Here is an 18,616-nt window from a genome sequence, read left to right as displayed (position 1 = left end):
TGATACGCCCAGCCCGCCTCACTCTGTCAAAACCCCAACTCTGGGCGACCCTGGGTTTGGTAACTCCGCCGACTCCCGACGACACATCCCACTCTCCCTCTCACGCCTCTTATTTTAGTCGCAAGATCCCTCACTCCAGTTGCAGTGAAAGCCGGAAATTTTCATTGAACTCCCCCCTCTTTCTCGCCCCCCACTCTGAGCAGAGAGCTAGGGAGCGGGGAGGCTCAGAGCACAGCCGGGTCTCGGCCGCCTCCCCTCTCTCCGGAAGGCTTTAATTTGCACACTCGCTTGCCACTGAGAGCCGAGCCCCCAACCCTGCCGCCGGGAGGGTCTCCGGCAGAGTCGTCCTCCGGGGCCCCCAACCCCGCCCCCGTCGCCTCCCCGGCTCGGGCCCCGAGCGCCGGCCGGAGCCCCGCAGCCCCGTCCGCCCCCAGCGAGCGGCGCGGGCGGCGCCCTGCGCCGCCCCTCCTCCCTCCGCCGCAGTGCCCACCCCTTCGCCGAAGAGAGTGCTGGTAACTCCTTCCTCCAAGCCGGGTTACCTGCTCCGCGCCGCCGTGGACACGTGTGAAGGTCGGACTGATACCCGCAGCCCCTTCGCGAGGCCCGACGCGGCCGGGCCCCTCAGGTAAGGAGCTGTGCGCTTGGGTGGGTGGGCTGCGGGGTCGGGGGGGAGGGTCCCCGGGGGAGATTTGGAGGCCTGGCCGGTGTCGGAGGCGAGGGTGGGTAGGGGGGACGGGGACCGGGTGGGGGGGGGGCGGTAGGTTCTCGGAATAGGCTTTGGTTAACCCCTTACGAACCGAGGCGGGGTAGTTATGGGGGCTAGTTTTGGGGAGCTAAAGGAGTTTCTCCTAATCCGGCCAGAGGACGCCAGATTAGGACGCCACACGAGGGACGACCCCCAACACCGAGATCCTGTGCCAGCTCACACATAGCCTTGAGCACAAACGCACCCACAAACACTTTTTATCCAGCTTCTTCAAACGGAACTCAAACTCTACTCGGAAACTCACATAATAATCCACATTTAGGGTTTAAAATGCACTGCTGTTGCGGATTCCATGGGGGAGAATGTGTTTCGGTGCCTTATGTTTATGTCCCCCGAAAGCTCGTTGAGGTACGGTGTGGGCTCCACCTTACCCACTAAGAGATAAATGTTAACGCAGACTTCTTGCTGGCAACCCCTGCGGGCGTGTTATGCACACTTAGAGGAGTGCACGCAGGCGGCCAGTGCCCAGGCTGGAAGCCCCGCAAGGATGCACGCTTGCTTTAGTTTCCCAGTTTACGTTTCTAATTTAAAATATCGAAGTTAAAACGCACGCCCCGGGGTGAGCACCTTCGGGCCCAGCACCGCGCCCGTCAGTGTGCACGTGGGCGCATCTACTTGTGCGCACACGCGGGAGTCGTGGTCCCCGGTGCGGCCTCTTGTCGCTGCGCTGGTGGCGACCCTTGCGGTGCTTGGCAGGCTTCGGGAGAGGCACATGAAGGATTTCATTGAGTGTGAAGACAGAGAGCAGAGACAGAAAGCAGAAGGAGGCGGCTGCAGCCTTTGTAGTCGCGGAGGAATGCGGAAATGTTGAAGCACTATGTCAAACTTTTTTGAAATGGGGTCAAGACACATTCAGCCAGCGTGGGAAAGCAACAACAACAACAACAAAAAAAGTGGAGGAGAGGGGGGGAAAAGGCACTGCTGCTCCCGTTTCTCTCCGCCGGAGCCTACAGTCCGGGGAGCGAGGGGGGAGAGCCGGGGCGGGCGGTGCGGGGCCAGGCGGGGGCAGCGGGCGCAGTTCCCTGCGGGGGTGGGACGTCCCCGACGCTTCCTTCGCTGCCGAGCGGCGGTCAGGACTGGGGAGCGGAGGGGAGGGGGGGCCGCGGGAGGGGGCGGGCTGCGCAGCCTGCGGCGGCTCCTCAGCTACCTGTGTGGCCCTCGGCCTGCCTCAGACCGCGGTGCTGGCTCTAGGGGCTTGTTCCTCGGCTCCCCCAGGATTCGCCTTCACCTTTTAAGGAGAGTTTTGAATAGAGTGAGTGTGAGGGTCTCTGCCCTCGCTGCGGGCCCCTGCGCCCGCAAGCCGTGGGGGTCACGCACTTTGTTTCTATAATGCCTGGCAGAAGGCGACCGCGCCAGCGGTTGCCGGGCGGGTAATTCCGAGGTGCCCCGAGAATTTCGGACACGCGGCTGTAGTGGCGACTGTCGGGCCGAGGCCAAAGCGGCGGTGGGGAGGAGGTTCCCTGGGTCCTGGATTGCAGCCGAATGGGAAGGGATAGTGCGTCGTCCCCTACCCACCCCGCTTTGTTGTGTGGGGGGCTCCTGGGGGGCCACTGGCTGCTGTTCGGACCCGGCCTTAAGCCGAAAGGGGAATGGAGCAGCCACCTCTGCTGCCTACTTTGGGGACGACCCTGGGAGTGGGGAAGAGTTCGCGAGTCCAGGCCTCAAGGGCGCAACCCCTTCTCACTTTCCCCTGGAGGCTCAGCATTTACTCCCCTCGCCCACCCCTTTTAAGGGGAGGCTGAGTTTTGCTCAGGTTCAATCGGTTGAAAATTTCTAGGCGAGTCACGGTTATGCTGCCTTCCTTCTGAAGTTGTTCTCCAAGGAGACGACAAGCTGAAGTGCGGTGAACACCTCTTTCTCCCACTCTTAGGGTCCCGTGGGCGACTTCCCACCCCACCCCCAGGGCCCTGTCGCTCACCCACCCCCGAGGAGCGGGAGCTCCAGCCCTCCCCGACCTGATGGGTCTCCACCAGGGAGGTCCTCTAGGTCGGAGGAAGAATTCCGCTTCCAATCCAGATTCCTTTACCCTAAAAAGACCATTTGTGTGTGCAAGTCGTTTTAAAATGTGTCCTCGTAGAAAAACTGAAAGTGGAAAGAAAGGAAGCAATTTCCGAGCAGATGTCTGACCACCCCTTCTCGCACACTCCCAGCTTCGGGTTACAGGGTCCTGGGAGCCCCCACCCACATTCTGCGGCCGCACACCAGTGGACCCGCGGTCTCTCCACACCAGGTTGTGCATGACCCCGAAACGCCCCACGGCATCCCAGGAGCCCCTCTCCCTGCACCTCCAGGCCTGGGCAGGCGGGGAGGGTAGCAGCACAGCACAATGATATAAGGATAAATATTAAGCCGTGACATTGACGTGCCCGGCGCCTCCCCTCCCCCGCGCTCCCGGCACACTCTGGGCTGCTTGGCACGCCCCCTCTCGTTCCACTGCGTCTCGCGCCCCGCGCTCATCCCCGAGGGGCCCCTGCAACCTCTCCGCGCGAAGACGGCTCCAGCTCTGCAGGGAGAGAAAAGTAACTTCGCTTTTCTCGGAGGAACCAGGAAGGATTAAGCGGCCTGGGAGAGGGCAGGAGCTCGCAGAGGGTAGCGAAGGGGGCTTCGTAAAGGAGGAGGAGGGGTGTCTACAGGAACCCCGAGGAAGGCGCCTGGGATGTCTGATTACACTTTCTTCTTGTCCTCCCGTCTCCTCTTTTAGGTGGAAGGACTGTGGAGTGAGACGCGCTCGGGCAAAGACTATGTAATCGCCTTGGTGCCTGAACGGAGGACTGAGCGTCGGGGAGGGAAGAGGAGGGATCGGCTTGCTCCTCGGCGACTCGGCAGGCGGAGTTTCGCAGCGGCGGCACCAGGGTTGTGCCCGCCCGCGGGGAGGTCGCTCCATCCAGCCCCGGTGGCCGCGAGAGTCCGAGCGCCGGACCGCGGTAGTCGGCGGGGTGAGAGAGAGCGAGATCGAGCTCTAGGGCGCGAGGGAGCGGGCTGTGGGGTCCGGGAGGAGGCGAGCAGCGGCCACGAGCGAGCCGAGCGCGCCCCCCGCCCGCCCCAGCGGCGCCGTGCCGGGCGGCGTCCGGGCGGCATGGAGAAGGACGGCCTGAGCCGTGCCGACCAGCAGTACGAATGCGTGGCGGAGATCGGGGAGGGCGCCTATGGGAAGGTGTTCAAGGCCCGGGACCTGAAGAACGGAGGCCGTTTCGTGGCGCTGAAGCGCGTGCGAGTGCAGACCGGCGAGGAGGGCATGCCGCTCTCTACCATCCGCGAGGTGGCGGTGCTGAGGCACCTGGAGACCTTCGAGCACCCCAACGTGGTCAGGTGAGCGGTGGAGCGGCGCCCGCGCCGTCTGGGGCCGCGCGCCGTGGGAGGGCCGGGACTGGGATCCTGGGGCCCACGAAGATTGAGGGGCAGGGGGGCGGCTAGGGAGGCCCGGCGCGACCCGTTGACCTTACGGAGTGAGAGTAAGTTTTGTCCACAGAGGCACGAGCCAGAGCCGGTGACCTTGCCAGACAGCGAACAGAAAGACAAGTCATAAAATGTGACCTGCGCAGGCCTCCTTGCCGCTGTGCAAGTTCTAAGTGTTTTCTCCCTGCCCACCCTGAAAGGCATCCAGAAAGATGGGCGTCTTTTAGGGACAGAACAGGCCAACCTGAGACGCACCCCTCCAGCCCCAGCATGGTTTCCATGGCCATTGGGGGAATTTTTGAGAGAATGAGTGAGAGGTCTGAGGATATGGTGATAATTAGTAGAAAGAAAGCTTTATTGTCGGGGCCTAGTAGAAATAAGGTTTAAAAGTACAGAAACTTTTAAGAATAGTTTTGCCAGTCACACAGTTTCTTTTTATTAACGTTGCATAATAATAAGGATTTCTGATGGTCTGAGGACTTCAGTGCTGATGCCCAGTTTGTGTCATTTAAAAAATTTCTTCCCAAAATGTTACCTGTTTGCATTACTTTATGTCTCTGGGCCAGCATAGTCCTTAGACTCCTTCTCCAAAGGGCCAGATGTGAGTCCAGGTTGTGGAATCTTTATATTCTAAAGGTCCTGCCCTTTCTTTTCCTGGGTGGGTTGTGCTGGTGGGTGAGGAGGCACCAGTACTTATAGCCTCTCTTGTGTGGTAACCAGTATTAAACCAAAGTGTGTGTCACTTAAGATAATGATGTTTTCTTAGTGATCCTGGAATTTCCCCATTGTGTGTTTGACATCGTGTGGTGTGTCATCCTTTTCTTTTTAAAACAGAGGTGCATAGTTTTAAGCTGAAAAGGAATGCCCAGAAACTTCTACAAATCAGGGTGTGATTTCACCTTTCTCAACTCCTAAGATAGTATGTTCCAAAAAGGAGGTCTTGAGGTCTTCTTCCTGTCTTCTCATCTGTCTAGGGGTTCTGTTCAACAAATATGTGTCTACTACTGTATGTGTGCTGTGGATGAAATTATGTAAATAAGCACAGATAAATATTTTTGTAAAAAGGTCAAACAGTTTAACATTAGTCATCAAAGTGGAGAGACCCAAGGCTGACCTTTGAAATACCAAGCCCTCTGTAGTTTCAGGGAGCCCAGGTATCTACAGAATCTTCCTGGGAGGTTTCAGCTTGTCTCCTCTTATCCCAGGTTGGATGATTTGTGTTGTGCTTTGTTCCTGACACAGTCAGACTCAGGCTAGAAGGCAGCAAAGAATCATAAATACCTAAATAAAGTAGTAAATGGTTATAATGACAGGACCCTAATATACCTCTATTTTAGCCAGTAAAGAAGAGAGGGACAAAAGATAATGAGACTGAGGGAATCAGTGTTTTAGGAAGATGGGATTATAAATAAAAGCAATAGGTAACCTTTTGTGTGTGTGTTTTCTTTGTGGAAAAACAACAAAAACCCTTTTGGGGAGTCTTTTGTGATATTGGAGAGAAAAGTTAAGGGTACATTTTGTCCCCTGTAACTTAGTTATCTTCCTAGTGGAATCACCTAGACACTTCCCAAAGGGTGAATTCCACCACTAGAATTGTAGGTCCAAAGTTCTTGTTTTATTTTGTCTGTTACCTTTGGATAGTGTCCAGTTAAGGATGATTATCATGTATATAAATAAAATCATGTTCTTCCAATTGTAGCAGTGTTACAGAGGCACCCCGGTGTAACATCCTTTAAAAAACACAATTTATTCTTGTGACAAAGGAAGGTGGTTTTTGTCATTGTGCTGGTAGATTTTGGCTAATCCATCTTATTCTCTTGATTTATTCTCTTGAGGTTGGCATGTCTTTACAGATTTCTAACTAACCCATGTCTTGGATTCTATACTGAGAATTTTTAGGAGACTATACTTACAAGTTGAAGACAAAGGCATCATTTTCTAAAACTATGTCACATGTTAAGTGGTGATGATGACATCTACCTCTTAAGAATTGTGAGGAGAAACTGAGATAGTGTATATGAAAACACTTCGTAAATTTAAGAATGCTTCAAATGTCCACGTATTATTTGTGTTCAGGCAGGTTAGTGTGGCCCTTGCCATGGAGAAAGTTCCCAGTAAGGCCTCAGTTCACCTGACCTTTCCTGTAGAACAAGTCATACTCAAGCCCAGACATTACAGGCTCTGGAACCAAGAAGCTCCTTGAATATAATGAGACTGTAGTTTGTCAGAAGAGACCATCAGTCAAATGCCATGAAATTCAGTGACACTTCAGAAAATTATTGATGATGTCATCCTCACGAGCTGCAGATCTCCATTCCGTTTTGTTTCCTTCCTGTTTCTTCTCTTCCACTTCTGCCTTGGGGCAATTACTGGCCCCCTAGTCTTAGCTAGACTAGGAATTCAGATTTTAGAGGATGCTGATATTTGTTCAGGCAGGATCAGGAAGTCAAGCACAGGTGACAACAAATTCTTTCCTTCCAAGGGAGAGTTGTCAAAGTTGGGCCCCCAAACCTGTGATTTATTGTTGTCCCACAGGATCCGTTTTACAGTCCTATGGCTGGTTCTTTAAAGGTTTCTTAAAAGGGCAGACGCCTTAATAAGTGCCTTCAAGTCACAAGTAATTGATCATGATCATAGGCACCTCCCACAGATAGTTAAGCTTCTAAGCTTGAAGGAGCATAATAAACATATTCATTTTTCAAAAGTTTAAGATTTAATTTCGATGGATTTGCCAGAAAAACTGTCGTTATTGCTGGCACTGGTACTGCCTGCATGCACAGGGATGATAACTTGAAATTCTTGCTTACCTGTGCTTGATATATCCCAGGCCCAGGCTCGATCAGCCAGTCAGTGTCTGGGATGTAGACTTACTTGTATTTTGCAGTTGGTAATCCCAAATCCTGGAGACTTTGCCAGAATCACACTTCAGTATCAGCTTACATTAGAGCTTCTGCACTCCACAAACGAATCCTATTTTACATTCTGAACTAAATATATATAGTAGATAAAATAATATGTTTTATCAGCAATCTGTTCATTCATCAAATATTTACTGAGGGCCCAGTATTTGCCAGACAGTGCTGGAAGCTGGGGATACATCAGTGAACAAGTCAAAAAAAGTCTCTACATTTACAGAACTTAACCTTGTAATGGGATGAGCAGTTCTTTTATCTTTTTAAAAATTCAGTTCTCTTTATTTCCATTGGCTTGTTTTGCTATATTTAAGCTAACCATTTTTTTCAGAGCAACTAATATTTGTGGTAATTTGGTTACCCTGAATTTGCTGATTGAATAGATAACTAAAACACTAATCAGAATCAAATGCTTTTGGGGGATTAAATTTCACTTTAGGCACATACAAAGACATCTGTATAAGAAGACGTTGACATGTAATTAATAGATACGAACATTTGAACTCCACTTACTCAACAGGGATTTAGGAAAGGACCTACTGTTTAAAAAACGTGGGGTTAGGTGCTGGGAAAGATACTTGGGTAAATCATACCTGGCTACTCCTCCCAAGTAATTCCCCTGTGTTTGAAGAAGTAAGATGATCACCAAAACCCCGTACATGATAGTATCATGTCACTACAAAGTCCTGGTAAGTGCTGTCAGTGTTGTCTCCAGGGATTAAATTTGTTAGTGTAGCAGTAAAGGTAATTCAAATTCAAGTGCTGGTTCATGAAACTAAAACTCATGGTATTTCAGTGAGTAAACTTGTGTCTAAATATGTTAAGTTATGATTATTAGCATATTTAATCACTGCTTAAAAACGCCAGAAAAATGCGTGCAGCTCAATGATTATTAGGTCATAACCTCAGGTGGGTTAGTTCATGGGAATCCTGAATAAAAGTGTTGTTTTGTAGGTGAATAATATGTTTATTAGGGCTTGTCTCAGTGAAGGCAGGAAAAGCAGGGGTTTAAATTGCCTTTTTAAATGTCAGTATGTGAAAAGTGTGTTTGGTCTTTCATTCTCTAACAGTTCCTGAGAAGGTCCCAATTTATTGAGCTTATTTAGTAAATACACATTTTCACAATGATGTTCTGCCCATTCCTTGTTCCTGCAGAACTTGGTAGTGCTGAATTGTTGCCATTGATTGCACTGTATCCTTTTTTTTTTTTTTTTTTTTTGCTGTACACGGGCCTCTCACTGTTGTGGCCTCTCCCCTCTCCCGTTGTGGAGCACAGCCTCCGGACGCGCAGGCTCAGCGGCCATGGCTCATGGGCCCAGCCGCTCCGCGGCATGTGGGTTCTTCCCAGACTGGGGCACGAACCCGTATCCCCTGCATCGGCAGGCGGACTCTCAACCACTGCGCCACCAGGGAAGCCCTGCACTGTATCCTTTTTACACAACTATTATCACCGTGGAATTACTAGAAGTTCTCTATCAAAGAGAAAATGGCTTCTAAAAGGGAAACTTGTATAAATGTGAGTATCTTTTGGTGTATTTTCTTATGTTTAAGACAAGGGTAAATGGATATCTATGAAAATAGACTCCTTGTTAAAAGTAAATTACCCTTAAAAAAATATGCCTCACTATTGATGATTTTCTAGGAATGTTTTTTAAGAACAAAACATCCAGTACTCACACTGTGTCGTTGGAAACTCATGAATATTAGGGTTGAAAGATACTTTGGAAGTCTTTCAACCCTTTTATATTATAGATAAAGAACCTAAAGGCCAGAGATCAGGCAGCTTGTCTGTCATGCCATTTTAAAGTCATTGACTTTCTCTAAAATCTGAGTAGCAATTTTAAAATAATTCTTTTTGTTTGGTGGAAGAAGTTAACTCAAGTGGGTACATTTCTAGTTCGGAAAATATGAGCTATATGTAGACAAAGGTGATAGTTTGCCAGGAATAAATGACATATCAACTCAGGAAATTCCTGAATTCTGCAGTATGCCTTACTGAAGTAAATCTGTAAAAAGTGTGATGATTATCCATTAAATTCTGCTTTTAAGGAAGTTGGGTAATAACTATGATTATTTAAATAACTGGAGTTAAATAATAATATGGGTAAATAATGTAGTTAAATAATTAAGTAATAATATTGAATTCATTTTAGACAGAATAGTTAAAACATCTAAATGCTTGGAACTCATATGAATGAGCTATTACATAATGCGGCTCTGGCATCTAATACCCATTTAGTGAAATAAATACCATAATACTTGAAAATTAGGTAGCATAACAACCTCTAGACACCTAAGCAAATATGTTTTACCCATGCTTCTTGAAGAACTAGTAACATGATTTCTATTTCTTATGAAGTTCAGATAAGCTTCTCAGTCTTCTTAGGAAAGAAATTAATTGTGAGCTTCCTGCTGTGGTAGAACATAGCAGGGATGAAATCTGGGTGCAGGAGGAGTGGCAGTAGAAGAAGGTAGTATTGGTAATGTTGGGCTATGTTCAAGGGCCAGGAGGTAGCACTGAAAATGGACACAGGTAGTTGGTAACAAGCCTGCCTACATAAAGGTTACCATTTGAGTGGTGTTCTGTAGATGCTAAGTCTACTGGGACAGGCAGGTGAGCAGTCAGAGGAAGGAGTTTTATAAGAGCCACTGGGCAGTTGTTTTGAATGTCACCAGTGTGCTACCATACTTGATTTTGTTTTACCAGCTGCACATGTAACTGCTCTCCACTGAGGTGAAATGAAGGCATCTTAAGGCATGTGGCAGGAATCTGTGTGAGTGTGCAGTAGTAGCCTGGAAGTCTATTTGGGATGGAATCATTATTAAACACTTAGTAGTTTACCTAAATTTGGACAATAACTGACTTTGTCATTTAAGTAGGCATTTTAATTATTGATTCCTATTTACCCTTCCTAAAGGATTTTAGTTCAGTAGAGTTAGAATCACAGTATAAGAATTTTTTCATTGAAGAAGGTCTTAGGTTTAACCTAAACCAACCCCCTTTGGCCTGTGTAGGAATTGTTTTGTAAATGCATAAAAGAATTGTCTTATTTTTAGTGGGCTATTTTATTCCTTAGTTATATGCATTGTAGATACAAACTGAGGATAACTAAGGTTCAAACGCAGGTTTATATCCAGTGTTAACAGAACAGGATGACTAATGGTCACTGCATATTAGAAAACATTCCCTTGGGATAGAAAAATATTTTGTTTAATGATTTTATGTTTGCTGACTTGAAAACAAGGATTGTGTGTAGCTTTTATATTCCTAAATAACAGTGTCCATACTGTTAGTTGCCCAATATGTTTCCTGAATGAATGATGTAGAATAAATTAAATTATAGACCCCTTAGATGAGAACTTTTCATCCTTTTAGAGTTGCATATAGCATTAGTAGGTATCTCCGCCTAACACTGGGAGATTATTGGTATTAACTGTACAGTATCTGTATACCAAGGCTATATAATAAGAGCATTCAAATACTTATTGATATTTTAAATTTTCCCTGTGACTGTCCATTTTTTCGTCTTTAGTACTAGCTTCAACTTTGATCGGATTTCCTTGTGTTCTTCGTGTGCGTTTGCTGCATGTATCCTACAGTCCGACTGACTAATCCATTTCCCCTACATATATATGCTCCTTGCCATCACCTCTTCGACTTTAGTTGGGGCTGATCTCAGAATGTGTACACAGTGTTCCTCCCTGTACCACTCTTTCCACCTGTTGAAGCATCCGTCAGAACCAAGCTCTAATGCCACCTTTTTGTGTGTGTGGCGTACTCCTTAGTACCTTCATTTGGATAAAATTTCTGTTTCCTTTGAACCCTGACAACTTTGGCCCTCCCTTATGGCACTTAGTATATGTCTGCTCTTTAATATTATTATGTCTGTTATTTAAGATATAATATTAATCTCCCCCCCCCACCCACCATTTTCCACAGCCCAGCTGTGAGCTCCTTGAGGCAGGGAATGTGTTTTGGGTCATGTCTGTTTACATTCTACATCCAGTGGAAATAAATGAACAAGTGAATGAAATAATGGAAAGGACGTCCAGTTACTAAGTAAGGCACCACGTGGATTGTTTCCATCACATGAATGTTAATACTAAGGAGTGTCAAATAAAGAGGGAAAATGGATCTGTATATTGGGTTATGCTTACTTGGTTTCCTGGGGATAATAAATACTGAAAAGAGAAAGTTTCATTTTTGTTTTATTCCAATCTTTATAGTTTTTCTTAAAGTGAGTTTTAAAATTTAAGTAATTCCCATAGTTAACTGTACAGTCTTGGACTTAATTTACATACTGTAGAGAAGACATTAACATTAGGAAATGTGCACACATTCAGTAAAAGTTGAAAACGGTTTGCACATTTTTAAGTGTAAGAATGTAGGGTATTCTGGATACACTTTAATCAATTGCTTGAATTCTTTTACTTTTTTTCCCCACTAATTTGGCTTTCTGTACTGGAAAAACCCTTGTTTTCTTGTTCCTTGCTGTATCCCAAGCACTTAGCGTGGTGGCCAGCATCTTGTAGCCCAGAATAAATATCTGTGAATGAATGAATGAGTACATGCCATCTAGGATTTCAGAATTGATTTTTTTTTAGTCAGAATTGGGTAATAATGTCTGAAAGCATATGTAAGATCTATAGCTTTCAACAAGTATTTATTGATTATCTGCCGTATTAAGCATTTTGTTAAACTTGATTGACAGTGATTACAGAAACTACCTACATCTTGAAATGTTTACCCCCAAAATGGTATTAACTCTGAAATTTGTTTCAAAATGGGGTAGAGCTGAAACAAGCTGAACATTGTTGAAGCTGTGGAAGTTCTTTATACTATTCTCTCCTCATTTGTATATATTTGAAATTTTCCATTGTAATAAGTTTAAAATATGTTCCCAGTCAGGGACTAAGAGAATAATTGATTCTATTCTGACTCCTCTGTCTATTAGCTGAGTGACCTGGAGTTTCCCACAGTAAAATAGAAATTATTACAACTCTTTTGACCTGAGAGTTACTATGATCAAATGGAATTATGTCTATGAAGGTCAAATATTACACAAATATAAGATATTAACAAAACAAATTCTGCCCTTGAGTAGTTTATAATTTTGTGGAGGAAACTGACATGTACACAGATATCTGTATTGCTGATTGGTAGTGCTTTCATCCCCCCCCCCACACACACACAATGTGAAAGTATGAATGGAACTAGGTATTTCTGAAAAGTATTGGATTTATAGTAATTATAGTAAAGTACAATCTTTAATCTATGTATTGGTAATTTGTGTCGCCTTTACCCAATACTGTATCCTATTCACTAATGGATTTATTGTGGGCAAGTCTGAGGACATAGCACTCCTGAGAACAGATTGTCAAAATTGTTGGGAGTTTGATGATTTCTTTTTTATTTCACTATTCAAATTAACTCAAAGAGGAGTTGAATTCTTTGTTCGTTCTTTCTCCCTCTCTTTTTTAATTTCAAAATCTCAAACAATTATCCCTTTTGAGGTTACACATTGGAATTGCTGCTTGTTTGTTTTCTGAGGCTCTTATGGCATGACTGCCTTATGACATTTCAAATTTCCTTTCATATATTCTGTGTTTAAGTCATTAAGACCTGTCCACAGAAAGGAAGCAGTTCTCTTTCAGGGGCAGTAATCTCTAGTGAAATATATTTTTTATTTTGTTTCCTTTGATTGCTAAGTAATCTCAAAATTTTCTGTGTTAGGTATTCCTAATGATTAGTATAAAACATTTACTTTTCCTAAAATGTTTTCCTTTTAGAAGGTATAAAAGTGTAAAGTTGGGAACGTTAACACTTAACCCTGTTCAGCAGCAGAACAAGAAAAACAAAAGACGTCTTTGCATTTAAAATTTTAGGTTATTGTCTCTGACCAGTACATTTTAAAACTTTCTGATGGAAATCAAGAAACTATCTGAGTAGTTTCAAGCTGAGAGTTTTAGATGATGTCATCTATGTTCCAACTGTGTAGAATCACCTAAAGAAGTTATTAAATAGCCTTGGGTAAAAATGGGATGTTTTCGTGTTGAGCCATAAGAAAGCAAGAGATAGATTTAGAGATTGGGCTAGAATGGACTGTTGTTGTTGATCATGAATGAAGTGTATTTAAATTATGGAAGTCCCCTTAAAGAACTAGGACAGCATCCCTTCTTTGAAATAACACACTTCTTACATATTAAGACACAAAAAAGAGTTGCGACATCCTTTTAGTCATTACGAATTATTTGAAGCCCGTGAAGTTTAATCAGTGGTAATTTAGCTAACCAAGAGTTCATTAGACTAGAACTTAGGGTTGATGATGCCAGTTGGGTCCTCAACTAAACCAGTTAGTTTTGCAAAGAGAAAAAGATTGACTCAGAGGGATGGGATTGGTTTCCAGGAGAACTATACAAAAGCATGGTTGAATCGGTGGTACCAATTCCTGATCCTAGAAAAACAGGATTTTTGAGATGAGTCAAGAGTCGCATCTTTGTTTATGAAAAACGGTATAGTTTTTTTTTTTCCCCACTTTAGTTGATGAAATAAAATTGAGAGGTGAAACCATCATTAGGCCAGTAGAGAATGGTCAAGAGATGTATCTTATGAACTGAAAGGACCACATGCTCATTAAAAGGAGGGAAGAATGTGGCAGAAGATGAGCTAAGTTGGGGTAGAGGTGAGAGATAGTGTATGGTGAAGATGTAAAACAGTGACAGAACCTGGCATTGCTTACGTAAATCTGAATTTTCTTAGACTTCAAAATTTGAAACCTAGTGATCTGAAAGTAGATGAAAATTCTGGCACGTTTGGAAAGACCACAGCCAGTGCTTGTTGAATAAGTAAACTCAGACTATCATTCTTTTAATTCCATAATGATAAAAATGTCATAGTTGTCTGATTGCTTTTTCTTGGGAGCCTTATTTTAGCCATCTTTACATTGTCCATTGTGCCTCGCACTCAAATATGTTGAAGTAATGCATGAATTAATATAGAATGTTAGTTACCCATTAGAAATGTTCTAATAAGCTCCATGAGAGCAGGAAGTTTTGTCCATTTTGTTCAGTGCTTTTATCCTCAATATCTAGAACAGTGCCTGGCACATAAATATCTGTTGAGTGACTTACTGAATAATTAAACTGGGAGCAAAGATTACTCTTTTACACAAGTTTTATGAGAGTGAAAGTGTATATTAACACCAAAATTTAGCACATATGTTATTTTTCTATTCACTCATTAGTATTGCATTTAAAACTCTAGGATTATGTAGTCTCTAATAATTATAGTAATAAATTGGATTATGACTTAGCGATTAGGAGTTATTTAATAATTTAATGATTAGCAAGTAGACTGGACACTAAGATATATCCTCTCTGAACTAATTCTTCTACTGATGTTTTCATTCAATTATGAACATAATTTTATATAAACAATATTAACTGGCATTTTATATGGTTGTATCATTTGCGGCAGAATTGACTTAGATGTTTTGGTGGGAATTTTAAGACATAGTTTCAGATTCTCTGGGTTGTGAAATGTTATAAAAAGGATTGACATACATTCTCTTAAAGAGTTTGACATAAGTTGTAAAGTCGTTGTATAAGCGTCTGTAGCTGTCCTTACGAGTGGCTAGTCCCATCATGAACCTTGTCCCAGTACTCCTATTTGGTGCTGCCATTCCAAGCACCTTTCTTTTCTGCTTAGATCAGTTGATTATCATCATCTAAGGGGTCTGACATTACTTAGTTATGACTACTACTACTACTAATAATAATGGAAAGAAAAGGAGAAAAAAGTGAAAGAGGAAGGAAAAAAGGGAAGAATGGAATGGAATAGAATAGGAAAAGATAGAATAGGGTGAAAATCTGTGATGGTCCCAGTCGATTGTCAGGTATGTTGCAAGGAGTTGTTACTAAAGTAGAATACCAAGGGAGTCGTTTGTCGTTTTTTATTTAAAGTAATTACATTTTCTGTTAAAGAAATTGTTCTGATAAATATTGCTCTGTAGTAAATTACCCCAGAATTTAGGGGCTTAAAACAACCATTTTCTTATGTTCAAGGATTCAGTGGCTGGGGAACAGAGCACAGTGAGAATGGTTTATCTTTCTGATGTCTGAGGCTTCAGCTGGCGTCGACACAGCAGCTGGGGGTTTGATTCATCTTGAGATGATGTCTTCATTCTCAAGTCTGGTGTTCATGCAAGCTGGTTGATGTAGGCTAGGACCTGAGCTGGGGCTGTGGATCAAAGCACCTACACCTTGCCTCTCCATGTGTCCTCGGCTTCCTCTCAGCATCCAGGCTGCAGGGTAATTGGACTTACATGAAGACTGATGGCTCCAAAAGCCACTCAGTGTCCTTAGGAACAGGCAGTGTTACTTTTGCCATGTTCTGCTGGTTAAAAGTGGGTTCAAAGCCCCACAGATTCAAGGGGATGGGACATATACCGTCTCTTATTAGAAAATGTTAAAGAATTTGTGCCCTCCCTTTTTTTGGTAATCATGACATTCGCGCTTGGTGATTAGTGTAGAAGAGTATGTGATAAAAAAGCAAGGCTCCTGTCCCACCTATCCCTATTCCCAGTACTCAGATACAACTTCTTTTAACTCTATTTTTGGTGCTTCTGATAGTTCCTTTGCCCGTAAATCTAGATAATATGCTATGCTCTATTTCTTTTTCTTTTTTTTTTTTTGGTGTTACGCGGGCCTCTCACTGTTGTGGCGTCTCCCGCTGCGGAGCACAGGTTCCGGATGCGCAGGCTCAGCGGCCATGGCTCACGGGACCAGCCGCTCCGCGGCATGTGGGATTTTCCCGGACCGGGGCACGAACCCGTGTCCCCTGCATCGGCAGGCGGACTCTCAACTACTGCGCCACCAGGGAAGCCCGCTATGCTCTATTTCTTGATATCTAAACTTCAGATAATAACTATTGACTTCCTACTCCAAAAGATGAAGATTTAGCTCATCAGTACTACTCCCTGTTTATCTCCCTGTTTTGTTATATAGGGATATTTTTATTTTTTATAATGATTTAAAATAATATCCTTAAACATCATTTTTTTGTTCTTTCTCTTTTGAAAGTATCTCTTGATCCAGCATTTAGTAAGAGAAGAATTTTTTATTTCCCTAACCTTTCCTCTACCTTTGTAATCCCTTTAACATCACAGCTTCTATCAGCTACTTTGCTAGAGTTGTTAAACATTTGCATTCTGTTTTGCAACCACAAGTGTAGGTTCAATGTTATAACCCTATGAAGCTGAAGGAGTCCTTCTTTCTTAAATAAAGACATCTGGATTCTCTTTTCTTATTCTGCATCACTTTTTAAAAATTACACCCTATTTTAGTGTACTGCTTTTTCAAACCATGACTTTTTTGTGTTGCTTTGTTTTTCCTGGAGTTTATAGTTGCCTTTCTGTTTTTCTTGTACTGCTTGCCTTTATCACAGCCTAAACTTTTTCTTTTCAAATACTTCATCATACCATCTGTTTCTGTTGAATTGCCCCATTTCCTGAAGTTTCTCTGAAGTTTTGGTTTACTTTGGGTTGGTTATTTACAGGCTTGATGAACAGTTGTCTTCCTGGGACTTTTTTTCACTACTCCTCTGACTTTGAGCCACTCATTCCTGCATCCTGTCTCTTCCTCTAGTGATTCACACCCTTTTGCTAGTGTACATTTGTGAGTAACTTCCTAAGAAATTGTTTATGGGAGGTAGACTTTCTGAATCCTCACCTATTTGGAAACATCTTTGTTGAACCTCTCATTAGATTATTACTTGACTGTTTTTAGAAATCTAGGATGAAAAATTTTGCCACAGAACATTGCTCTCTCTGTATTCAGTGTTGCCAATGAGAAATCATCTACCAATATGATTTTCTAATTAGTTTTTAGTGAATTTTTTTGTCTGGAAGCTGCTAGGCTGTGTTCTTCAGAAATATGTGACTAGGCATGGTGCTTTTTTAAGTTCAACTTGCTGGGCATTCCTTGGGATCTTTCTATGTGCGTATTTATTTTATTTTTAAAAATTACTTCTTTCTCTTTTTGTCCTGTTATTTCTTTCTGAGTTTCTCCTGTTAGTCAGATGCTATCTTTCAGTTGGGACCTCTAAGTCTCTTAAAGGTCAGTCTTACAGATTGACCTCTGTGTCTCTTACCTTCTTTTCCTCTATTTTCTAATTATTCTATTTTTTTTGGTTTTGCCATTGACTTTACATTCTTTACATTCTTTGTGGTTATATTTTTAACCTCACACCATCTTTTTTGTTGTTCTCTGCTTGTTTTTTTTTTTTTAAGCATCCATTTTATGGGTGTAATATGTTCTTGAATTGCTCTAAATTTTGAAAAAAATTCTCCGTATTACCTCTGTTTTAGTCAGCATTTTGTTTCTAACTTTTTTGTTTTTCCTGTTGCTGGATTCCTTAAATGCCTGGTAATGTTTAGATATTCTTTTGTTTTTTTTAAAAAATGAAGTTTATTGAGATATAATTTACATCTGTAAAAGACATCCATTTTTTAAAAAAATTGATTTATTTTTGGCTGCGTTGGGTATTCATTGCTGCGTGCGGGCTTTCTCTAGTTGCGGTGAGCGGGGGCTACTCTTTGTTGCGGTGCACCGGCTGCTCATTGTGGTGGCTTTTCTTTGTTGTGGAGCACAGGTTCTAGGCGCACGGGCTTCAATAGTTGCAGCACGTGGGCTCAGTAGTTGTGGCTCGTGGGCTCTAGAGCACAGGCTCAGTCGTTAATGGCGCACGGGCTTAGTTGCTCCACGGCATGTGGAATCTTCCTGGATCAGGGATCGAACCCGTGTCCCCTGCATTGACAGGCAGATTCTTAACCACTGCGCCACCAAGGAAGTCCCAAAAGACATCTATCTTAAGAGTTTGTTTTTTTATGAGGTCTGACAAATTTATGCTCTCATATAAACCACCATCACAATCAAGATCTAAAACATTTCCATTACCCCAAAAGTTCCCTTAGGCCCCTTTGCAGTCAGTCTCCTTCTCTACCCGGACCCCTGGCAACCACTAATCTTCTTTTTGTCATTATAGATTTTGTCCTTTCTAGAGTTTCATATACATGGTATCAAACAGTATTGCGTTCTTTTGTATCTGACTTTCACAGATATTTTTGAGATTCATTCATGTTGACTCTGTCAGTAGTACGTTCTTTCTCATTATATGGATTTGCCATAATTTGTTTATCCATTCACCTGTTGATGGTTATTTGTGTTGCTTCCAGTTTGAGGCTATTATGAGTAACGCTGCTATGAACATTCATGTACAGATCTTTGTGTTGATATGACACATGCTTTCATTTCATTTGGGGAAATATCTAGAAGTGGTTTACTGGCTTGTATGGCAAATGTGTGTTTAATTTTCAAAGAAACTGCCAAACTTTTCCAAACTGGTTGCACCATTTTACATTTCCACCAGCAATATATGAAAGTTCCATTTGATTTTCATCCTACTCAACACTTGGTATTGTCAGTCAGTCCTTTTAATTTTAACCATTCTATATTAGGTGTGAACTGATACCACATTGTGGTT

The 18,616-nt window shown here is 43.4% G+C and overlaps 1 protein-coding gene across 4 annotated transcripts in view; it reads left to right on the top strand.

The window, feature by feature from the left end:
* Positions 1–482: 482 nt before the first annotated feature.
* Positions 483–18,616, top strand: part of CDK6 (cyclin dependent kinase 6) — a 234,408-nt gene continuing 216,274 nt past the window's right edge. The window contains exons 1-2 of one of the 4 annotated variants that reach the window (XM_032643379.1): positions 483–625; positions 3,468–4,075. In XM_032643379.1, coding sequence (XP_032499270.1) covers positions 3,843–4,075 — 233 coding nt within the window. In that variant the 5' untranslated portion in view covers positions 483–625; positions 3,468–3,842. Of the gene's footprint in view, positions 626–1,928; positions 2,019–3,166; positions 3,356–3,467; positions 4,076–18,616 lie in introns of those variants that run through there. The other 3 variants (XM_032643381.1, XM_032643382.1, XM_032643380.1) reach the window with 3 other exon arrangements.

This window comes from Phocoena sinus, chromosome 9, assembly GCF_008692025.1.
Source record: "Phocoena sinus isolate mPhoSin1 chromosome 9, mPhoSin1.pri, whole genome shotgun sequence".
In the NCBI taxonomy this organism is placed as follows: Eukaryota; Metazoa; Chordata; class Mammalia; order Artiodactyla; family Phocoenidae; genus Phocoena; species Phocoena sinus.
The sequence above is the reverse complement of the archived record's forward strand: the minus strand, read 5'-3'. Positions and strand labels throughout refer to the sequence as shown.